The sequence below is a fragment of the Branchiostoma belcheri genome, unplaced genomic scaffold (genome assembly GCF_001625305.1).
Source record: "Branchiostoma belcheri isolate BF01 breed outbred unplaced genomic scaffold, Haploidv18h27 scaffold2, whole genome shotgun sequence".
In the NCBI taxonomy this organism is placed as follows: domain Eukaryota; kingdom Metazoa; phylum Chordata; class Leptocardii; order Amphioxiformes; family Branchiostomatidae; genus Branchiostoma; species Branchiostoma belcheri.
In genome coordinates, this window is record NW_017803490.1 from 9,107,540 (window position 1) to 9,132,684 (window position 25,145).

Sequence of the window (25,145 nt, forward strand, 5' to 3'; positions counted from 1 at the left end):
AGAAAGATACAATTATTAATATACAAATAAACATTGTGAATATTTTCGTGTGTTTTCAATTATTCCATTGACAATTTGTAAACCGTACAAATTGTCATGGTTGTGACTTGGATGGTTACTCAATAATAAGTTAATATAAAGGTTTCCTAGACCTTTTGGGCGCCCTGCACTGAAAATAATAACTAAAATTTTACTCCCTACTTTTTTGTAGGACACCCTAAAGACGCCCAACTTTTTCCACTCCCAACCCCTGCCATGCACACATGCCTCCCTTCAGCCTTGCTATAAATACTAAGATGTTGTGACGAAGGAATAAAAACTTGGCTGCAGCGTGTATTCCTCAAAATTTGCAACTCAAACTGCTGGAAGAAGGGTTTGAGCATTGCAAATTTCAAAAAAAGCCCCCCTAGAAAGCTTGTGTCCGCGCCGCTTGCCGCCCGGCTTCGCTGCAAATGGCATGGACAAAATGGACACCCAATTACAACAACAAAAATATCCTAGCTAAAAGCCTGACCAACAATATATTAGGTGAACTTTCTAAGCTAAAATAGCCTGGGTGCCAGCCCCTACCGCGAATGAGAGAAACCCTTCGGTCAGGGAAGCCATACGCCCCGCCGACCCCGATTTGGCGCCCTGGCTCTACCTCTTGGCGTCCAAAGGGTTTTAGTGCAGCCTGGGCTTAGGCGGTGGATACTGTAGCGGACATTAGGGCTTCTTTCCACAAAAACAAAAATCAATCGCCTATGAAGGCCAGCGTCTGGCACCCAGGCTAAGCTAAAACAGTATTGACAGATGTAACTCTATCTATCTCGGTTGCTTTAGTGTGTTAGGTTTAGGGTCAACCATATTGTTTTGAAGGACACGGGGGTCTTTTGTAATTGAGAGGTGCTTATTTATATACAGTAACAAAGCAGCAGAGTGTTATTTTTCTGGCCAAACAACTTCAACTCAACAGACGAGTGCGTCACCAGGGAATATATTTCACTTAGTCTACCCCACCGAAGCAAGATGGCGGCCGGAGGTAACACACTGCCAGAGTTGGAAGCAGTTTTTGACATCGTACAGTCGGACCTGGGGAAGGACTGGATACGGCTTGCCTTAAAGCTAGGACTGAAGTACAACGTCATAGAGGAAATCCGCAATATGAGAGAGGAAAATCTGATGTGGCGAAATCACACTGTGCTGGAAAAATGGAGGCGAGTGAGTGGAAAAGAGGCCACAGTAGACAAACTGCTGACAGCTTTGAAGAGGACAGGAAGACAAGACCTTGTAGACAGGGTGGAAGAGCAACTTTGCCTCAAGAGCGTGTCTTCTTTACAGCTGGAGGAAGAGCAAGAAGTCAAGACTTCCCCAAGAGAACAAGACAAGGAAAAGAAGGAAAGCACCAAGGAATCAAAGACACACTCAAGAGGTCAAGACAAAGAAAACAAAGAAAGTGCCAAAGAAGTCAAATCTGCAAGAGATCAAGACAAGGAAAACAAGAAAAGTACCAAACCAACCATGAAGGCAAAGAAGAACGTCAAATCTCGCCAAAGAAAAACAAGAGGTCCGTCAACTGTAAGTGCAAGACTTGGTGTGAGACGTTTAGAGTTTGCACTAAATGCTGTACAAAGCCAACAGCTTGCTAAAGAAATGCGTATGAGGTGCTGCTATATAAAGATTGAAGACTCTGTTAAGGAGGAACTTGTGTCAGGTGCTCAGCACTTAGAACGAAAGGCAATGGAAGACCTTTCACAATTCTACAATGCTAACAAAGACTTGAGTAGGGACGCTATTATGAAAGTTTTCAAACAACACAAAGTTTTACGAAAAGGGCTTGACATTGCCAAAATGTGGCCGTCTTCAATCTATGTACAAATCTTCCCAGAAACTGACGAATGTATCAAAGCACTGAACGAGTACCTAGACAGTGGCCAACTCACCACTGACTTACAGACAGAGTATGAGAAAATTGGGTTCAGTGGCCCTTTGCAGGGGGATGTCCGGTCAATGGAACAGCTTGAAGAGGAAGTGTCAGAGATAGTGGAGGAAGCTATGGACGTCTTTGTGTTGTCAGAAACGCAGGAAACAGGTGAAGACTCTGAAGAATCTACACAAACCTACGAGGAACTGAGAGACGCCTGGAGAGATGCGCTGTTAAGGATAACAGCCTGGACAGGTGATGAAGACAAGGTGAAGACCCTGCTGCAGGCAGGTGTACAGGTGAACACTGAGAACTCCGAGGGAGAAACACCACTCTGGGATGCAGTGAAGGGCGGACATTCTAGCATCGTTAGACTTCTACTGCAAGAAGGGGCAGACCCTGGAGCAGGGGCAAGCACAGACAGTGGTATGGGGCAGACTTGTCTACAGTTGGCGGCTGAGGGTGGTAATGCCGAGGTTGTGAGCATCCTGACAGAAGCAGGGGCGGACTTGGACAAAGCAGATGATGAGGGGAGAACTGCACTGTACCTTGCAGCTAAGGAAGGACATGTTGAGATCGTGAGCATCTTGTCACAAGCGGGAGCTGACTTGAACAAGGCTGCTGAAATGGGAATGACTCCACTGTGGGTGGCAGCTGAGAGAGGACATGCAGAGGCCGTGAGCATCTTGACACAAGCAGGGGCAGACTTGAACAAGGCAGATGATGAGGGATTTACTCCACTCTCCACGGCAGCTGAGATGGGACATGTAGAGGTAGTGAGCATCTTGACACAAGCAGGAGCTGACTTGGACAAGGCAGATGACTGGGAAAGGACTCCACTGTGGGTGGCAGCTGAGAAAGGACATGTAGAGGTCGTGAGCATCTTGATACAAGCGGGGGCGGACTTGAACAAGGCATGCAATGGGGGACACACTCCACTGTGGGTGGCAGCTTGGAATGGACATGTAGAGGCCGTGAGAATCTTGACACAAGCAGGGGCTGACTTGGGAGACAAGGCAAATGATGAGGGATGGACTCCACTGCGGGTGGCAGCTGGGAATGGACATGCAGAGGTCGTGAGCATCTTGGTACAAGCGGGGACCGAATTGAACAAGGCAGACGATACTAATAGGACTCCGCTGTGGTGGGCAGCTGAGGATGGACATGCAGAGGTCGTGAGCATCTTGATACAAGCGGGGGCTGACTTGAACAAGGCAAACAAGGATGAACAGACACCATTGTGGACAGCAGCGCACCGTGGAAACATGGAAGTTGTGAAAGCACTTATCGAAGCAGGAGCAGACATTTCCAAACCAGACGAAACTGGCAAGACTCCGTACCAAGTTGCCATAGAAAGGAAACACATTGATGTTGCACAGGTGATTGAGGAAGGCCAAAGTTAAGACATGAAGGCAACTGAAAACCTGACATTAACAGAGAATTGTACAGTAACTATACTAGAGTTTGAAATGACAATTTGACAAACAACAGGACGTAAATAGTATTCTTATTTTGTTCAAAGTACGTTACAAACACACACTGTACATAGCCATTTACTGCAGCTATATATGAGTTGAATACTGAACTGAATATATGGATTTGATTAGTGTCAGTATAGAGGAGCTTAGACCCTTATAGCAAATCATGAAAAGCTTGAGTACCACTACAGACGTTTGAGTTGAAAGTTTTCATGCTGTAGTGCAGAGCAGACATTGATCACATTAAACATATATTATTAACATCAATATTGATAAATGGGGGAAGGGGTTGTTTTAGCAAACACTGTAAAGTTTATTCTTATTTATCTATTTTGTATTGTTCAGAATTAAGTTAAATGGCAGGTGGAGCTGTTGAAATAAGTGTGTAACTTGCGCATTGGTGTAGCCCCATTTTGTCGTTGTTTTTTTTTTTTCAATTAAAATTTTATCGTATGTTCAGAAATTTTATTGTATAATCTTTCATCAGAGCCTAACTACATTGGGACAGTGTTGTTTCAACTTAGTATGTATATAAGTGACTGGAAATTATGACTTTGAAAAATCTGGTTTCCCAAGCCCTAAAAACTGCACTGGATGCCTTAGACAAAACAACAAATGTTACGAAACCTAGCAACAACCCCCTCCCCCCTCGTGTAAGAACCTTCAACAGATTGAAGTTGACAGAAAAAGCCAGTCGTTTATCCGTGCAGTACGATACTACTGCATTACATGGAACTGATGGTGAGTTCAGCACCAAGGAAAGACCCATATCTAAAAAATCGCGGCACTGTGTTAGTGTCTATAAGAGGTGCGAAACCAACAATTGCATTCCTTTTACAGCACCTATTCTTAGGGCCGTGAGATAGTAAGAATTTTCTTCTCACTCGTGGGTATTCTTCAAATAAAATTATGGTATTACTCAATTAAATAAATGACCAAGCAGGTTCGCACCCCTATGTAATTATCACACATGGTACGGTCCGCATTGAATCCAGCTCTTCCATAATGAAATAAATAAGTTAAATGAAAGAAGTAACAGATAAAATTGGCACAGTCGAAAGATAAATAAAATGTTATAAGGTACATAACTTAGGAGAATAGTACAGTACATATATTCATCAGACAAAGCAAAACACAGCTCTGAAATGTTTGAAAGCTTTTATTTCTTACACATATCCAAACACTTACCCCTACCACATCACAATACCAAGCTTATACAACTGTGAACTTTCACGTTCACATTTACCTACCATATCTCTGTATGCAGTATGTACATACATACCCACACCAATACATGTAGTTTATACAGTCATCAGTTTGCCAAGTTTCTAGAATATACAGAAGTGCGTTAAACATTAGTGGAGTCTCCAGCCTCACTAACGTATACAATGTAACTACTGTACCTATACAACACATTGTTTCATACACTGTATTAGTGTACATAATGCGAACATAGATTTATGTAATCATTATCTATAACTTACTGTGGGAACAGAGCTTTGCAGTCATGGTTTCTACCTTTTATGTGATGAAACTGTTGTAGTGAATTAAATATGTAAAAAAAGAGCAGAATATTACGTAATTTGTGATATGATTTGTAATGGCCCATGTCTGATGACAAAATCTTGACTATATATGGAGATCATGACTATATATGGAGATCATGACTATATATGGAGATCATGACTATATATTTAGATCATGACTATATATGGAGATCATGACTATATATGGAGATCATGACCATATATGGAGATTGTCGATGTGACTGTCACATGATCACACCGTTACCATATATGGTCATCTTACTTACACTGCTGCTTGTGGTCCTGCCATTCCCATATTTGGACATAACTAAATGTAACATGTAAAAAAAAGGCAAGAAATGAACAAATGTAACATCTTGAGGCCACACCAATTTAATTTGTTGGTTCTCGGATTCGCCTCTTCGTTTTTTTCTGATTTGCAAAAAAAAAAAAATTGATTCTGGTCCTGAATCAACTGAAAAATGCTCATGTTTTGCCCCCCAACAGTTGAGGAAAGTCCTTTTCTTCCTAGTTGTTACAGTTTTCCCATCTATCATTGCAGTAGTTTGATTAAAAGTTAAAAATTCAATGTTTAAATTTTAACCCAGCCTTTTGTGTTGACTTCATGGCTCATTTTGTAGCATTTAAGCCTATAATAGGATGCCTAGACCTGTTTTTATTTTTATTTTTTTTCGCCCTGTCGCTTCATATTTTTTCTGAAAAAATCTGAGAATCAACAAATTAAATTGGTGTGGCCTGATCACAGAATATAAAAAAAAGATCGAAATTCTAACTCCTAATCTCTCAGTGCAAATTTATGCTGACATTTCCTCCTAGTTATAAATAATGTAACAGGCCTGCCTATAGACCAGCACGCATGCTGGACAAACCGGTTAGAACCTGTATCACACCAGTGACTCACGGTGCTGAATTATTCACGCACTCCTTTCATTGCCGAGAGAATTACAGTAGAACTGACCTCTCTGAGTCACAGATCTTACACAAATCAAATTTAGTTCTTCTGTCGTTTCATGCTACAGTTAGAAAACAAGATTGTCTGCATGGGATGCTGCTACTATACAGATTTGAATAAGCAAAATTCAGGGCTGATCGACTGACAAATTGAATGTTTTAAAAAATGTCTACAGTTTCCTGTGTTTATGGCTTAAATTCATCTGATGACAGTTGCAAAAATAAGTTGTTACTCAAAGATGCATAAATAAATAAATTTCAATCTCTTCTTTCGTAGCATTTGATACTGTTAAACATATAGCTATGCTTACATATTATAAGATATATTTATAATGATATAATAAATACTATATAATTTTCAAAGCATAATTGTTCCTGTTTGCTTGTAGCAGTATAAAATCTATTTTGTACATAAAATTTAGAAATTAATATATAAACAGTACTGCATTGTAGTTATTGCAACATAACTGGCAAGAGAATATAGAAAGTTGCAACAATGTATCAAACGCCACTGTAGCTAGTTCCACTGTGTCACTTTTTATACATCCAGCCTGATACAGTATGAGTAAAATACAAGTATTATATACATATGCCAGCATTACCATCGTTTGTGTGACACTTTACATGATACAGGTGTAGCAAACATTGGACACCTGATACTCATACAGGTGTAGCAAACTTTATACACCTGATTTTGATACAGGTGAATTGTTTTGCCATATGTGCTTTTCTATATACACAGTGGACCTTAGTCCAACAAACATTCAACTTCACACCAAAGTTATGGTGACTATACAACCTTCTCTCCAAGCAGATATTTGGCTTGTTTTGGAAGTTTTTCAGACGTTTGGTTACTAGTAATATTCTCTTCTTGGCTTGGCTTCGTTGTCCGAAGATTTAAGGGTCCTTCCCTCTCCTACTGCATGCCCGCTGGTGGCTGACAAGTCCGATGCGTGACCGGCATACTCGGCCACAGTGGCTGCAGGTAAGTGACGAGTCTGGTGTTGGAGCCGTGACGGTGCGGTTCTTCCTCTTACTGCGTTTCTCTTCGAGGGCAGTTCTGCGTCTCCTCTCGAAGGCAGAGACTGAGTCATGAACTGTATGTCGCCAGGCAGCTCGGTCAGTGGCAAGAGCTGACCACTGACTATGGTCGATGTTGCACGAAGACAGAGATTTCTTTAGACAGTCCTTAAATCTCTTCTTTTAATCTCTTCTTCACTAGTAATATACCCAAAGAAAAAATGACAACATATAAAGCCTGGGAAGAGGTTTTAAAACACCTAAAAAAGACAAAACAAGCCCAATCTCTGCTTGGAGAGTTATACAACCATGCACTTCAGCATGTAACATACATGTACAATGTATGTTGTTCCATTCCTGACTTAGTAAGAATTCTCATGTGTCTTTAGTCAAACACTGTCCTAGTGTGCAGGTTTATCATTAGCAGTCAAATATTGCACTAAAAGACAAAAAAACACTTTTGAGCCTGCAATGCAAGAAATCTAGCTGTTTTTCCTCAATGATTGTGCTAGCATTGCGAGATTTTTTTCATACATTATCACTAGAAAATTAATGCATTGTAACTGCAGAAATGTCAACCATAGAAAAGATGGCCTATGACCTAGGCTAAGGTCAAGGTCGCTCACAGAGGGTTAAGGTCATTGACACAGCCAACCTTAGAAAAGACGACCTATGACCTGTTGGAGGAGGTCAAGGTCATTCAAAGGAGGTCAAGGTCATTGATGCAGCCAACCTTAGAAAAGACCACCTATGACCTGTCAGAACAGGTCAAGGTCATTCACAGGAGGTCAAGGTCATTGACGCAGCCGGTCAGCACCAGGCCCGTTTTGTCACCATGGCAACACAGCAGCCAATCGTCGTCGACCTTCTGAACGACGGTAAGAATGTCGCCCTTCGTCAGACTTAGCTGTCCGTCTTCCGTTGCTAGGTGATGACACAACGCCTTCACTACCCTGGGAGGGAGAGAGGGACCTTCCGTAAAAATAACCCGGGAACGAGGTTTAGTCGCATACTATTATCAAAGTACTTTTTTTTTACTGCATCAAATAAAATCTGCAGAATAAATAACAGCAACACATTCTGAGCATGCATTAGTTTGGGGGAAGTGCCTACAATTAGTCTTGTGCAACTATTTTGTTTGTAAAACTGTTTTAAATGATATTTGGCAGACTAATAGACTAAATTTGTGTAACTGAAAGACACACAAGTAAGTACATGTTAGTCAAAATGACCATTTCACCAAATAAAACTTGCTTTAAACAAGGAAGATTAATATTTCTATTAGACCTTCTTGCTTTAAAGAAGACCCACACAAATTGTCAAGAGATTGTCACGGTTATGTAAAAATAATTAATCCCAACCATGCAAATTAGTGGACGCCATAAGTCACAAATATGCAAATCAGTGGACACCAAAAGTCACAAACATGACAGACACAAGAAATCACAAACATGTAAATGAGTCAGGATAGGAAGGTAATGGGTGAAAGCAACAAAACTTCAACAAATGGAAAATGCAAAATCAGGAAAGACTGTCAAATGAACAAAACACCAAGGATAGAAAAGCAGGGTCAGCAAAAAATTATACATTCTCATTTGTCCAATTGAAGCATTAATGTCTATGGATGTTGAGCAAAATTATGAAAAAATGCAAACGAAGATTCTGCAAGCACAACGCATGCTGGGTATTTTGAGGAAGGCCAGCCTTACCCAACCCAAGATTTAAATGCCGATTTTGCAATTTCTTGTGCCAAAAAAAAGGAAATTTTGACTAAAAAAATCAAAACTGTATCATCCAACAGTATCCGTTTACCTTACATTTTGTTGTCATCAAGTCATCATTAACAGTTTCAGAAGAAAAAAAACATAGTACATGGCTTTAGACATAACTAAAAACCATTGCTTGGCTCTACTATCCCATAGTGTTCACTTAATGCACTCAGAAAAAACTTGGATAGAAACTACAGTGTGATGTGGAAAATCAGGACAGAATGATTGTTGTAACACAGAACAACCCTTGTGAGAATGACAGGACCACATGACAAAGAGACCAGATAGCATGAAGAATGAGGAAAGATCTTTAGAAATAGATACAGTGATCAGCATAATGATACATACTAGAGTATGCTGCATCAAAGTGTACAGAATGAAGTGTAATGAATTTAAGAAAAACATTTAATGCAACTCTGAAAAGACCAGCATTTCAGACAAAGATGAACAGACACGTCCTCTGTACGTAAGACTGCACAGTTACAACATACAGCACAGAACACCACAACGTTCTCTCTTCACACCTTTTGTCTCCTCTCCTCTGGGTCTGCAACACATCTGGGACTCTTCTCACTGTCTGGTTGCTATGCTGTTGCCTAGGAGATGGGATCTGGTTGCTATGGCATTGCCCAGGTGATGAGGATGGTATCTGGTTGCTATGCTGTTGCCTAGGAGACTGGTTGCTATACTGTTGCCAAGAGGATGATGGAGGTGGGGTCTCGTTGCTATGCTGTTGCCTAGGAGACGAGGGTGGGCTCTGGTTGCCATGGCATTGCCTAGGAGATGAGGGTGGGGTCGGGATGCCATGGCGTTGCCTAGGAGACGGAGGCGGAGTGTGCCCCGCCCGGCTGGATGTTGGGAGGAGGACGCGGTCCACAGCCTGGATGAAGGAGGAGCTGAAGCTGGCCCATCTGGACTTCCTGCCGTTTGGAGGCTTCTGCGGAGGAAATAAAGAGAATTGTTACTTTTTTGTTACGTTCCTGAGTGTGTGTGTGTGTGTGCGTGTGTGCGTGCGTATGTGTGTGCGTGTGCAAGTGTGTGTGTGCGTTCGTGCGTGCATGTGTATGTGTGTGCATGTGTGTGTGTACATGCGTGTGTGCGCGCATGTGTGTGCATGTGTGCGTGTGTGTGTGCAAGTGTGTGTGTGTGTGTGTGTGTGTGTGTGTGTGTGCGCGTGCGTGCGTGTAACATACAGTAATGTATGATTAGAAAGAACACAAACATGAAGTTTAGTGCTTTACCTGTTCATCTTCTTGTTTGACCTCTGATGTGACCTTGACTTTTGACCTTGCCTCCTGATTGGGCCTGGGGCCTGCTCCAATCAGGTTGCTTAGCCACAGCTTGCTTCTGAAAGAGAATGAGGAAGAGAAATATGTTTATTCAAAGCCTTCACATACAGAACTACTGCAGCATGGAACTCTCTACCACATGGCTTACAAACAGTGTCATCACATGAGAAGTTCATATTTAAACAAGGCCTTCTAAAACACATATGTGCATGAAGCTCCACCCTCTCCTAAATGATAGTTGTTCCACAATATACCACAATGAACAATCATTTCATATTATTTAATACATAATTCAGACCTCATGATTAACATGCCCTTGTTAGCACCTGAGTGCTCTCTTTGTTTGAACCAGCTCCTTAATTAATTTCAATGATATCAATCTGTAATTCACTCCCAGTCTGGCAACACTAATCCTACACTGCTTGGCAACACTACTGCTATTTCTGCTTCGTGATGTTCCAGTAAGAAGTAGTTATGAACAATGCTGCACTAGCTAGTTTCAAGACAATTGCTGCTTTGTTATCAAGTTTTCTCCTGATTAATTTTGAGACTGCAAAATTCAATATTTGCTATCCGGGTGTGGAATGCTGATATGTGAGTTTAGTAATGACGTGCAGTCAGAGTTGCTCGAGGCACTTTGTAAATATTGAGTAGCAGGGACTGATTGAGGCAGTAAAGAAAGCAAACGCGTCAGGGTAAAGTCCGTTAACTCGATGTTGGTACGACACAAACAACTTCAGCTCACATGATGTACAGTTGGCAGTTACTGATAGCGGCAACAATTTACACTACATAACCAAGGCAAAAGTTGGCATAGAGGCCTGGACCCTTACATCTACAGAGCAGCGCTACTGTGAACAATTTTGACCAAAAATGTCTGCGCAGGATTCTTGGCTACCACTGGTATGACTTTGTTTCTAACACCCGGAAGAACTGTACACCAAATAACCGGCTAACCACCTGTCTCTATTAAAGACAACTAGGCGAGATGCTACGCTCCCTGGAGCATACGGTGTTGAGTGGGTGGGTGGGTGAGTGACATGTACTGTAATTACTGGTAGTGGCAACTATTTACGCTACTCCACCAAAGCAAGGGATAAGTACTTGACATAGGCTACTCATGAGAAGATGTGATAAGACCTCAACAAGTACAAGTAAGAGCCAAACAAGATAGCAGGAAAAGGTAATGCAAAGACAGGGTTGACCCAATGGTCAGGTACAATACAAACAACTTGATTACAAGTGACAGATTATAACCGATAGTGGGAACAGTTTACACTACCCCACTGAAGAAAAATGGCAGCAGGAAGTAAAAATGCAGACTGAGACAGAGTTTGAATTTTCACGTTGTACAGTCAAACAACTTGAGCTAACAAGATGAACAGCTACTGGACTGAATTTATGCTAGCCCAATGAGGCAAAAGAGACTACATGTACTTGACACAGGCTACTTATGAGAAAATAAGGAGACCTCAAGAAGTACAAGTAAGTACCAAACAAGATGGCGGCCGGAGGTAACACAGAGACAGAGACAGAGTTGGAAGCAGCTTTTAAAATCGTGCAGTCAGACCTGGGGGAGGACTGGATCGACCTCGGCTTGGAACTGGGACTGAAGTACAACATAGTAGAAGAACTCATGAACACTTACAAGAGTCAGGCTTTAAATCTGATATGGCGGAATCGTACGATGCTGGAAAAATGGCGGCGGCAAAAAGGAAAGCAGGCAACAGTACAGGAACTACTGAATGCTTTAAAGAAGATAAGAAGACAAGACCTTGTGGATAGACTGAAAGAAAAGTTCCCAGATCTACAGGATACTGCACAGCTCAACATCCCTGAATTCGAAATGAGTCGAGCTTCCAAAACTCCACCGTTGTCACCTATACCTATTGTATTGTCTAAGGAAGACAAGAAAGTCAAGAAGACAAGTGTGAAGAAAGCAAGAAAAGCGAGTAAAGGAAAACGTCATAAAAGAAAAGGCCACTCAAATGACTTGAAGTTTGTAAAATGTTCGGTTAGAAGCATGCAGCATGCGAAACAAAAGGGTAAGAAGTGCTTCTATCTCGTGATAGAAACACCAGATGGGAGTGAACTTGACGACGATAGTCTCGACTTGTGCAAGGAAATTATCGTTAAACATTACAAAGATTTCGACATCGGTGACTATTGGTCATCTTCAGTCTGTGTACAGATGTTTCCCAAAACTGACGAAAGCATCAGTGAGTTAAACAAGCACCAAGAAAGTGGGAAGCTCGCCACTGACTTACAGACAGGCTTTGAGAAAACTGGGCTCAAATGTCCCTTAGACGTCAATGTTCTGACGATGGAACAGCTCAAAGAAGAAGTGTCAGAGATAGTGGAGGAAGCTATGGACGTTTTCGTGCTGTCAGAAATGAAGGAAACAGGTGAACACTCTGAAGAATCTACACAAACCAACAAGGAACTGAGAGACGCCTGGAGAGATGCACTGTTAAGGATAACAGCCTGGACAGGTGACGAAGACAAGGTGAAGACCCTGCTACAGGCAGGTGTACAGGTGAACACAGAGAACTCCGAGGGAGAAACACCACTCTGGGATGCAGTGAGGGGCGGACATCCTAACATCGTCAAACTCCTGCTACAGAAAGGGGCTAAGACAGGCGGCACTCTGTTGTTAGCAGCTCAGATTGGTAACAATGCTGAGATTGTGAGCATTCTGATACAAGCAGGCGCCAAACTGAACATGGTAGATCCCAGAGGAAGGACTCCACTGTGGCTAGCAGCACAGAGGGGAGATGTACCCGTTGTGAAGGTCTTAACAAAAGCTGGTTCTGATTTAAACAAGGCAGATGATGAGGGGATAACTCCACTGTTGGTGGCAGCTGAGAATGGACATGCTGAGGTCGTGAGCATCTTGTCACAAGCGAGAGCTGATTTGAACAAGGCAGATGGTGAGGGGAGAACTCCACTGTTGGTATCGGCTTGGAGTAATCATAGAGAGGTTGTGAGTATTCTGATAGAAAAGGGGGCTGACATGAACATGGCAGATCATAAGGGAAAGACTCCAATGTACATGGCCGCTAAGAGTAGACACGCTGAGGTGGTGAGCATTTTTATACAAGCAGGAGCGGACTTGGACAAGGCAGACAATGAGAGAAGGACTCCACTGTGGGAGGCAGCACAGAGGGGTAATACACCGATTGTGAAGATTCTGACACAAGCAGGGGCTGACTTAAACATGGCAGATCATAAAGCAAGGACTCCACTATCGGTAGCGGCTGAAATTGGACATGCACGAGTTGTAAGCATCTTGACCCAAGCAGGTGCAGACTTGAACAAGGCAGACGTGAAACAAAAGACGCCGTTGTGGATAGCAGCACACCGAGGACACATGATCGTTGTGAAAGCACTTATCGAAGCAGGGGCTGATATCTCTATACAAGACAAAACTGGCAAGACTCCGTATCAAGCTGCAGTTGAAATGGGACATGACAATGTTGCAAAGGTGATTGAGGAAGGAAAACACTGATTGAAGAAAAAACATCATACTAGCCTGATACTAACAGAGAATTGGACTGAGGTTAAGTTTGACATTACTTGATATCTGCATTGAATATATTGCAGGATGACAGACTACAACAGTAAGTACAAACTGTAATATTTAGTATTCCTGGATCCTTAAAAATGTTATCTTTTATTAAATTGTCTGTAGAAATATTGTAGCCTACATGTAGATGTACCTTCCTTCTTCCTTTAATTAAGTCTACAAAATATTTTTAGAAAAACTTACTAGTACTATCATTTAGCCTGCAAGGGTGCCAATGTCCTATTTGTATACCAGGTCTCCAATTATATACTTCATTATATTGGAGGTTCATCCCCAATTTTGGATGCCTGGTATAAAAATAGGATGGCACAAACTCAGGCTAATACTACATTGCACTATATTTGGTCTGAGACTACAACATGCATGGCATGATGATGGAATGCCAATCACACCTAGATTGTAAAGAATGATCCAAACATTAGTCATTCACGCACATGTCAATGACAAACATTGTGTTGGGGACTTTGGAGTCATTTCTTTGTTGTTGAGCTGACTAGAGTTAAGGGCAGTCTGCCTGAGCAAAGTCTCAAAAGGAATCATAAGGAGTCTTGCGTGTTGATACCTCTGACTTAAAATTTGATATGAGGGTACTTTATAGACCCCATAGCAGGCTTATAGAACTGGGGGTTTGGTGGTCTTCGGCTGTTTTCTGATTAGCCTCCGTAGCAGGCTTATAGAACTGGGGGTTTGGTGGTCTTCGGCTGTTTTCTGATTAGCCTCCGTAGCAGGCTTATAGAACTGGGGGTTTGGTGGTCTTTGGCTGTTTTCTGATTAGCCCAGATCTAAAAATGGGGGTATTTCTACCAGGCTGGCTATGTTGTCTATATGCAATCAGAAAATTGCACATAAAGGCTACAAATGTAGATAGGCACGGCTCTGGATACAATAGAGGCTATCCAGAACCGTGCCTTATCCTAACCCTAACCCATTCAGACATATGTAAAACTAGAAAATAAATTAAAGTACGGTTCTGGATATGACAAGCCTCATACTACATGTATCTCCCTACCTTACAGAAGTTGTGTTTGCCTCACTGCTGGTTTCTGATACTGTAGATGTTGTTTGTGATGTTTTCCTGTCACCTACTGCCTCCACAGGGGTGCTGTTCATTAACTGGAACCACCAGTTCTGGTTCTTTGGCTGTTCTGTAGGCTGCTGCTCCTCCCCAGCTGCTGAGTCGATCTCCTCTTTAGGAGTCTGGTCTTGTTGAACTGGAGTTTCCTCTGGTCTTCTATTGGTTAAAAAAGAAAGCATGAATAGCTAGGTAACATTACAAAGTAAATGCATAATGCTTACCTTCTTCCTACTTTGCTTAGTTTTACTACAGTAACTGCTCTGTTTAGTCTTACACAAACACATTGATAATAACACATTGACCAGCACCTCCAACTCTATCCTCCCACTTGCTACATAATGTATCCCAACACCACAGGGTGTCTGCTACAGCAGTAGTTACCATGGTGACAGATGTCTTTTCCAGGTCATTGACCTTTATTCTTCCATCCTACAACACAACAATTTCATTCATCTGCTCATTCACCAACTTAAACAGTCTCCCTCACACTAACACCCTACTTCATTTTATTTTATTTTTATTTTTATTCAATCGCAACAGGGCAATACACATTGGCCACCCAGGCAGCATAACTCCTTCCCCACTCACTCTCTCCATCCATCCCTCCCACTCACCTGTCCAGCACCACCTGTTGTACCAACACCTCCTCCTGCTCCTCCTGTTTCTCGCTGCTGATTGGTTGATACCGTGGAACCCGTTTCCCCGTCATCATCTGGAAGGTTGACCTTGGGGACGTCCTTGCTGCCTCCTCCTTAAGACGCTGTTTCCCAATCTCTCGTTCCATCTCCTGAACATTAAGAACATATTTAAGACATTAGTTTTACATTCATTCAAAAATATGACAGTAGTTTTCAACAATTCTAATATACATGTATTATACCTCACAAGTCTATTTGAAGGAATCCATTCTGGGTTTTTTTTCTCTTACACAATCCAAGAGTGCTGCTCTTTGCCTAGTTTAGTGTTAGAATTTTCCATTTTCCATTTTCCAAAATCTACAGCAAGATTATAAGCAATATTTCCAAATTCCTATACATGTATTAAATATGGAGGTTATACATGTAATATTTTAAACAGTATATTGTAGCTCAGTATTCAATGACGATTACAAATGTAAGCTTCTGCCCCTGCAGAAATAAGACGTCTTACTGTCACAGTACCTCTTCTTCTTCATCTTCTTTCTCATCTTTCTTCAAGAATGACAGTGATGTCGACTCAAGAAATCTTAAAGACCTTGACTTGAATGAGGTCAGTTTATCCATGTTGGCATTGAGAAATTAAGTCACTCCTTGTATTCAAATTGTCAAAATCACTTTTAGAAAACAGCCCCATTACAACTGTGAAATAGGGTTTCTGCCTATACACAAAATTCCTACTCTACAAATTTGGAAAAAAAGAAGTGCTGCTTTCAATGATGTTTCATGACACATCTCAATGTTTGTTATCTATGTTATGTTTTTGTTACCTAGCTGTTTTGAAAAGAACCCTTCCATAATGATTGATGTGAGTTGGCGTAGAATAAATCATATTTGTTCTTGAAACCATTCTCTTGTCAAGAAAATGAAACAGTGTGACCTTTAAATGACAAGTGTCCCTGGTGGAAACACAGCAAATTAATTTTCACTCTGCTTAGTTCCTAAATCTTGTCATTTGTGTCAGGGAAACAAAGACTTATAGCTGGGCTCTTAGGCCACAGCAATTTGCACAATGTACAGTAGCTAGTACTAGGATTTAGAATAATGCTGAGCTAATCAAAAAACAAAGAGGGGAAAGTCTGTACCTAAGTTGGTAGTACACATTTTCAGGGAGGGAATGTAATCAAATTCAACTTTTCCTCACAGCCCTCTGTTTTTATGTACACTGTACATGTTGTTCTCTTGCTAACAATTGTAGCTTTAAAACATCAGACTGGACCAAGATACTACAATGGTGTGGCATTCCTATATTGGAACAGACTTTTTACAAAGGATGGTCTCTGACCTCTTGTTTGATGTTGAACTCGAACTGAGTGTCCAGAGCGAAGGGCAGGAGGGAGAGAGGCTGCACGATCACCACCACATCATCAAACAGCTGCCTGCCTGCCGTGTAACTCAGCGTTAGGAAGGCCTCCGGGATGTAATGTTTCTGTACTATGTCTGTAGGGATAGTGGGAGAAAAATTAGAATGTTTTAATCCAATGACCTAAACCTTGACTTACAATAAATTGCATGTGTATGTCAGCTAGGAAATTAAAGAAGTCATGGAACAATTGAAAGCTACAACTGTGTGTGGCTCAGGGTTTAAGAAGGACTTGGGATAATACAATGTACATGTTACTGCTTCGAATTCTTTACTATGTCTGTAGGAATAAGCAGAAAAGTTACACACTCTAGATCTTAATCTTGAAGTGTCCATATCTGTATAACATGCATTTTTCAGTTCAGTGTGAATGTTACATATATATACTCACCATAGCGAGCTTGTAAGTGTGTCAGCCACAACTCCACAGCCTTCAAACTGGAAAAAAAACATTTTCAATCAGTTTTCTAAAAAAAAGCATGGAAATCAATATAATTATATTACTCCTCCCATCACTTTGGCTCAGTCCAAATCAGGCACTACTGTAACAGAAATGTGGCCTGTACCACTGACTAGCAGGGGTGTTCCTCATACTTACTTGAGCAGCCCACAGACAAAAGCGTTGAACCTCATGTTGACGTCCCACATCTGAACACTATACTTTCACCCCCCTATCAACATTATGGTTCAGTCCAAACCTGCCATCACCCTAACAGAAACATGGCCTGTACCAATGTGCAGCAGGGGTGTTCCTTATACTTACTTGAGCAGCCCACAGACGAAAGCGTTGAACCTCATGTTGACGTCCCACATCTGCCCAGTCTTGCTCAGGTGGTTGAACAACTTGTGCAGGGATTTGGTGGCCGGGCCTGAAAGATACATGAACACATACATCCGTGAATACTTTTATCAGGTTGGTTAGCACAAATATGTTCGAGCAAAACTATACAAAGTTGTAGCTTTTACATTCTATCAAATTTCACAGATGAAATTAGGTGCCATGTTACATTTTGCTCCTCCATATTACTGCACTTCCAAACTGTCTGGATGTACAAACATGTACATGATTGAATGTCATGTATGTGCCATCTGTATAGTAAATGAAGTATGTAAGTTAGAATGTCACAAGAATAACCCTTCTTTTAAGACATCATCATGCCATTTCAGATGTTGTTCTTAATATCTAAGAACCAAAAAAATAAGCCCAAGACATCTTCCAAGACTCACCCATCTGCGTTGAAGCCTCCACGACGTTCCAGACGTTGTTCTTGACCCTGCCGACGATCGGGTTCCTGAGAAAGGGTCTGAGTCCGTCCTCGACCAGCGCGAGCACCGCGGGACAGAGGTAACGCAGGACCAGATGCCCGATGTTCGGGGTCTTACTGCTGTTTCCTAATCGGGCCTGTAGTTATAAAAGCACAAATAAATCATTTTATAGTTGTAAATAATCTCCAAGCAGATCCTAGGATCAAATTGGCCTGGCAGAATCCAATTGCATGGCCAGAGAGCGACCATGAGCAACGGGGTTAGCGACAATAAAAGGGCCATATAAAAAGCTAATGCTTGGAGAGTAAGTTGTAAACACAGAGGTACCAACCAAACCAAATTCTCGCACACAAAAACAATGGTCTTACCTTGGCTGAGGGTTCCCTTGCCTCTCCGAAGTGACCCAAGATGGCGTCCACCGCAGAGTTGACTGCAGACACAAGTGCTGGAGAATCACGAGTAAAACACACTTTAGATAACAGGCAGTATTCCAGAAAGAAACCAATCGAAATGGAAGGTAAGACCTTATTTGGAAAGATTGCAAATTCCAGGAAGCTAAAGACATGCAGAGTGACCTTATTTGGAAAGTTTTAAATCCTTATTTGGAAGAAAAGTTAGAAATTCCAGGAAAGGAAACAGTGCCTTATTAGGAAGAAGAGTTATAAAATTCCAGGAAACAGAGCCCTTATTTGGAAGAAGAGCTGACCTTTCTTCCTCCTGAGGTCCACCAGGATGAACTCTCCGCTGCAGGACGGAGACAGCGGGATGTTGTCGGGCGGGGTCTCTATGGCAACGTATGATGTCATCTCCTCCTCCGCATCCCCGTCCTTCTGCCATCCCTTCATCGCAGGCAACTGGTAGGACGAGACTAGAAGGGAGGAGGTTACCATGGTTACTGTCGTCATGGAAACTGTTACCATAGCAACATCATCCCCATGGTGACGCATGATGTCATCAGGTACAAAATGTATATGTAGCTACATGTAGTAAGTATGATGTGATTCAAGAGAGATCAGTGATGATTGTTTCCATAGTAATTTGTGATGATTTCTGCAAGCCGATGGCAGGCAGCTTACCCTTCATCTTCCTCAATAAAATGGTGTAAATCCAAGCCTCATAGACATCAGTACAGTGCAGTACAGGTGCATGCAGCCGGATACATGTTAGACTAAGACCTTTGTACCCTCATGGTCCAAAACCAACCTGTACACACAGTCAGTAAACTTTGACATTTGAAGAGTGTACTTGAGTTAGATGGGAGTTTAGCAAAGGCTCCGTCATGCAGTCTAACAACATTTTGCATTGGTCACATGCAGCGCAGCCTCAAATGCAGGTCAGGGGTGGCCATGCAGACTATGACATCACTGGTGCGAATATGACCTTTCAACTCTCAACTTAAATGCATATCAGGGCCATGCAGTCTACGACAGACAACACACAGCACAGCTTTACGACCTTCGAACTCTGAACTCAAATGCCGGTCAGGGGTGGCCATGCAGCCTATGACACGACGACACACACACACACAGCTTCACGATGACCTTCGAACTCTGCCCTCTGAACCCTCACCAGTGACAGGTATCCCACGGTTCCCTGGGCTGACCACGCTGACCTTGATCCCGCGCTTGTGAACGTCGAGCGCCGATCGGAACAGCGGCTGGATCTTCTCCTTCACTACGACCTTCTCGAACCTCAGGTTGCCATGGAACTCCCACTTGGGGGTCACGTGGTTGCTATGGTAACCGGCGCTGCGGGGCAGCAGCTGGTTGTCATGGTTACCAAAGCCTTTTACGTGGTAGTCGGCGCTTTTGGGGGGCTGGTGGTGGTGTGCTAGGGGGAAATATGCGTGGCTGTTGGAAGAGCCAAGGCCACCCCCCGAAAGCTGTCTCAGGGCTGCTGAGGGGAGGAGGGAGGGAAGGAGGGAAGGAGAGAAAAGATAACGGCAAATTGAGATGAGAAGAAAGAACACCAACAGGCAAAACTATTTCTAAAGAAATTGTATTTAACCTCCTTGGGTTTTGCATTCAAGAATGTGATGTACTGTTAGAATGATGATTTGTCAACAGGGTTGTAGAAAGTGTTATGTCTGGAGTGGATCAACTCTTCTGTCAGGCTGACACTATGTCCCGCTTTTCAAAATGGAACATTCCAGTATTGTCCATGCAACATGCAAAAGGCTGTGCCATCACATGCACAAATGGGGGTGAGCAGGTCGTACCTAATGTTCTTTTCTGCTGTGTCGGGGCGGGACTTCGCAAACTTACCCCACTTTTCAAATGGAACATGCCAGTAATACCCATGTAACATGCAGATCAGACTATACCATTGGTCCTACCTAGGGGTTTTTTCTGTGTCTCCATCACCTGTACCATTGGTGCAGGGTTTCTGTAGGGGCTGCAGGAACTAACCCCATTTTCCCAATAGAACATTCCAGTATTAACCACGCAACATGCAGAAGACTATACCATTGGTCCTACCTAGGGGTTTTTTCTGTGTCTCCAGCACCTGTACCATTGGGGCGGGGTTTCGGTAGGGGCTGCAGGACAGGCTACGCTGGGCCAGCGGGCGGGACATCCCGTTAAACGTTTTCAGTGACGGGCACTTCTGTACCCGGCGGACCCGCGGCATCTGGCCGCTCAGCGGGAACGCCAGCGCGTAGGGCCTGATGGGAAGGGAGTGGGGGCGGGCCTTCAGCGGCCGCTGGCTCGAGTCTGGTGGAAGGAGGGAGCAAAAGAGAGGAGAGAGAGAGAGAAGAGGAAGATTAGTAATGAATATGAAATAGGGTGTGTACATTGTTCCTTTTTTTTTCTATTCTAGTTTTTTTTCCTTTGAATCGAAATGTTGTTCATTAAGTATAGGTACTTAATGTTTATGTTATGTTGGTTACGTTATGTGTTATAGGTTTTATAACTCCAGGAAGACCTTAGTATGATTGTATAGAATGTATTCTCTAGTAGTTCCTAAGACTTTTACGTTATGTATGATGTTATGATGTATGCATTTAGCCCCATGGGCATGAACATGCAAATAAAGTCATTATTAGTACTGGGTGTACCTGGATCCGAACCTAAACAGGTTTGGCCAATCTTCTCTAAGTTGACATATACATGTACAATGTATATATACATGGAGAAAAACAGTACACATCTTTTTACTGTTGAATTATTGTCTTAGTACTAGTAAGTCTGAGTACTAGTGTGGGTACACCAGATGTTCAGCCTTTTTGAATTTGACTCTGTACATTACATTGATTGTTTGCGATAAAAACTAAAAGTGACCTTAGAAAATAAACTATGTGTAAGTAACAGCCTTAACTACACAAGATACAGAAAGACTACAGAAAGAAAAGTCTAAGTGAGAATAAGTGCACACCTGAAGAAACCCACGTGCCAAGCAACACCTGTAGAAGCTGTAACTACTTACCGTTGTCCCTGAGGGTCACTTCGCTCATCATTTTCGGCCCCGGATCACTAAACAACCTCGACCGCCCGGACGCTTCTTCGGCCTTCTCACTCTCCAGACTCTCTCTTCTCAGCTTCAAACTTTCCTCCATCGCTACCTCGTTCCCTGATGCGTTCTCAATAATTCCATCATCCTCCTCTTCTTCGTCTACCTCGATCCCTTCAGAATTCAATCTCTCTTTTTTCTCCTTCTCCGACCACCTTCTTTTCTCCTCGCAATCGTTCCCTCCTTCAGTCCATTCGCCCGAAAACACGCCCTCGTCTGAGTGCTTTCCCGTGTCGAGCCTGTCTTTAGTTTCGTTACTGTCGATCAATGGTTGAACTGGAAGCGACATGTTCTTTTTCCGCTGCGCGATTTCTGCGAAAGTGACTCGCTTTGCCGTGTCGGGAGTCTTCGGTTCCTCTTCCTGATCGCTGTCTTCTTCTTCCGGACAGACGATTTCCGGGTTTGCGCAAAAGTCCTCGTCTGAAGCACTCTGCAGTCTTAATGAAAGCTTCTCGTAGCTTTTGGATCGGATGCAGCGCTGCTTCCAGGTATCCTTCTTTAGCTTGCTGGTTGGAGATGAACTTGAGCTTCTGTCTGCGCTGCTCATGGAGTGCGCGCGCGAAACCGTCGGGCGTTCTCTCCGGTTCAGGTCCGCGCTCCCGAACGAGTGCGCCCGCGTAACCGACGGCAACGGACTCCTCTGCATCCCGTCGTCGACGAGACTGCTGCAGTTGCTATGGCTACTGTTGCCATGGCTTTTACTGAAACCCGAACTCTCCATGCTCCACCGCGCGAAGATCTCCGACGAAAGCTTCTCGTAGCTCTTCGACCTGCTCTTCTTTAGGTTAAACGGTGACGGAGTCTTCCCTTCCATTGTGCTCTTGGTTCTCCCACGCGATTTCGAATTCTCTCTCCTTCGATTTCTCGCCCTGTATTTATGACTATTCAGCGGAGCCTGTAGGTAGTACCCTTCCGGGGTTTTCATCGTTGCCACGGGATACGAGATGCTGTGCTGGAGATCACCGTTTTCGAAGCCGTCCACGATGACGGTGTAGCCGTGGCGGGAGGACTGACAGGGCGGGTACGAGTGGCGGTCGCGGCATCGCAGGCGGTCCATTTTTGGGCACGATGCGCTCAGCCTGTGTACAGCAAGCTGGAACTCTTCCCCACTTGTGGTGTGACTGTCACAATACTCATCCACTCCCTCCCACAGGAAAGCCGAATCGTGTCCGTACGCGTTGTTGTACGAATCGTTTGACTCGTAAGAGGAATGCGAGTCCGACCAGGGAGAAGCGTTGACGCTGTTGGAACAGTTCACCTCGAGGCTGGAGTGCAGCCCGCCACCGCCCTGACGTTGTAACATCTCCACGGCAATGTTCTGGGAAAATTCATGATCATCCGAGTATTTCGGGAAGGAATACATCCGCACGTTTCCGTTTCTACCCTCCTTGGGCGTGGTGGAATCGTTGGAGCAAAGATCACCTGGCTCTGTGACGTCGTTTGTGAGTTTTGTGTACTCAAAGGAAGTTTCTTCCTCTTCGTCCAAGCCGTTTTCTGTAGTAGCGTCACTCGTGATGCTGGACTCTTGCAAAGCTTCCATGTTCCCGTTAGCAGTGTTGGGAGAGGGGTGCGATTTTAACATGGCGGCAACGTTTGCTTTTCCCGTTGTCACCGGCGATTGGTAGTTTTCGTTTAAACTGTCGGCGCTCATGTGTTGCCAGTTGTCCTTCGCGATTGGCTTCTTCATGTTTAATATGTCGTTGTTTAGATCGAGATTTTGAGTGAACAGCATGGAAAGAGGTTCTCCCTCAATAAACATCCGGCTGTCCAGATCTTCTTCGGATACGAACGGGGAACGGAGACATTTTCGGTTGTTGTCTCCATCGATGTCTTCGTAGGAAGTGTTGGAGTCGAGACTGTTTGAGAGGAAGGGCCCGAGGGGGGCCCTGGGGAAGCTCTCCCCACCCCCCGGGGAAGCGAACAAGTCTTCCTGTCCATTCCGCATCGCTCTGACTGGCATGACTCGCATCAACAATCCTTCAAGAATTCCGCTCCTTAAGAAATTCCAAGTAATTCCTCCAGTAGCTTTCTTAGGAGTCCCAAAATTTCTTTAAATCCTTTTCTTCTTGCAACACTTAAGAAACTCCGGAGTCCAAGTAATTCCTCAATCAAATAGCAGAAATTCCAATTAATTCTCCTCTACAAGATGTTTCCTTGTAACAACTTAATTTAAGGGTGTTCCTTCAAGAATTCCACTCCTTAAATCGTTTCCTTCTTGCAACACTTAAGAAAGTCCAAGTAATTGCCTTAAGAGCTTTTGTAGGAATCTACTAAATTCTCCTCTACAAGATGTTTCCTTGTAACGACTCAGTAATAAGCGTGTTCTAAAATTTAGATGATACAATTCCAAACGTCTGCTTGAACAAGTCCTTAACAATTACCAAGTTCTGCTCTTCAAGCTGATCCCTACTTGCAATTCATATATTCAAACACTGTAGACAGTTTGGAGCCCAATTGTCTATGTAGGTTTTCAAACTGCCTGTCTTCTAATTAGCAAACCTTTTCCGAGCTCTCCAAGATAATTTCACCGCTAGAAAATGTCTTTCAGCCGACGTGACATGACTTGACTGGAAATAGAACCCTGTTTGTGAAAGATCTATTTTGCCAACTTGCAATGTTAACATATACTCTGGGTCAAAGGTTAGCTTACACAGACTTGCTATGTGCTAACACAATGTTCCACTATCTGACCACCATCTTGTTTTTACAAGGTCGTGCCCACAAGGTCACCCCAGTTTCCCTTATTTGGCTACAACAAGACCACCCAGTTTAAAATTCTGCCTTTTGATCGTTGAATATCTCCTAGTTCCAAACCTTCCTGTCTTCAAAATATCCTTATCAAATAATTAGGTCAAATGATTCTATCAGTGTTCTTTCTACAATGCCAGCAATGAGCTAAAATTATGCTATTGCTATTTTTTTTATCGATACAGTTTTGATTAAACTTGATTAAAAGACCTTTGCTCTGCTAATTAAGACAATCGTCAGCGTAATCAAATTTCTTACAATCACAAATTCGTTACAACAATGTTCTCAATCAATTAATTGTATCAATCCAGCAGTTATTTCAGTAGATATACATACAGTATCAAAAGTGCGTCAAAATATGTCCACCATGTCTCGTAGTATGTCCAGCATACACTACCCGAAATGGGCCAGGAATTCCAGCACTAGGCTCAGCCCACGGTCTGGTTTGTGGTGCCCGGGTGCATCATGACGCAGCACGGGTGTACGTGTCAGTGTGGCATATCCGCCATTCCTACAGGCTGGGTTTCGAGACCGGGTATGTGGGACATGTGAGGGAGCGAGGGTGGGGCGACAGTTGGGTGATGTGTTGTTGTGTAGACCCCAAAGGGGCCTCCTAGAGCCTGGAAATAGAAGGAGAAATATATAAGTGTCGGTTTGGATGAAGACAATGCAAAATTTATCAGAAGTTGAGGCAGAAGGCTAAGCTAAACACACATATAAAATTGTACGTGCTCAACAGAATATGAGAAATTATCAGACAAGTATAATCAACAATGAATCATCAATTTTGAAATGTATTTTTCTAATGAATTTTGAACTGTGATTTACATGTTATATAACAATTATCAACAATACAGAATATATCAAAATTATACGTGTGTAATATACTATAAATACAATGTCATACAATTAGCCTTGTACAGTTAAACATGCATGATCAGACTTTCA

The 25,145-nt window shown here is 42.9% G+C and overlaps 2 protein-coding genes across 2 annotated transcripts; one reads left to right on the forward strand and one right to left on the reverse strand.

Annotated features, from left to right (window-relative positions):
- Positions 1-1,001: 1,001 nt before the first annotated feature.
- LOC109468527 (ankyrin repeat domain-containing protein 50-like) lies at positions 1,002-3,505 on the forward strand. Its single transcript, XM_019766770.1, has one exon. It carries the CDS (start codon positions 1,009-1,011, stop codon positions 3,304-3,306), a length of 2,298 nt encoding a protein of 765 aa, XP_019622329.1. The 5' UTR covers positions 1,002-1,008; the 3' UTR covers positions 3,307-3,505.
- A 3,597-nt stretch (positions 3,506-7,102) lies between these two features.
- On the reverse strand, positions 7,103-24,281 carry LOC109468916. The gene is made up of 14 exons (XM_019767297.1): positions 21,366-24,281; positions 20,420-20,653; positions 19,512-19,838; positions 18,649-18,810; positions 18,311-18,387; positions 17,904-18,078; positions 17,440-17,545; positions 17,068-17,114; positions 16,599-16,753; positions 15,233-15,405; positions 14,553-14,774; positions 9,910-10,015; positions 9,193-9,605; positions 7,103-7,852 (listed from the first exon to the last, which is right to left on the reverse strand). The coding sequence occupies exons 1-14, from the start codon at positions 23,416-23,418 to the stop codon at positions 7,678-7,680; spliced, it is 4,425 nt and encodes a 1,474-aa protein (XP_019622856.1). The 5' UTR covers positions 23,419-24,281; the 3' UTR covers positions 7,103-7,677.
- Between the last annotated feature and the right edge of the window lie 864 nt (positions 24,282-25,145).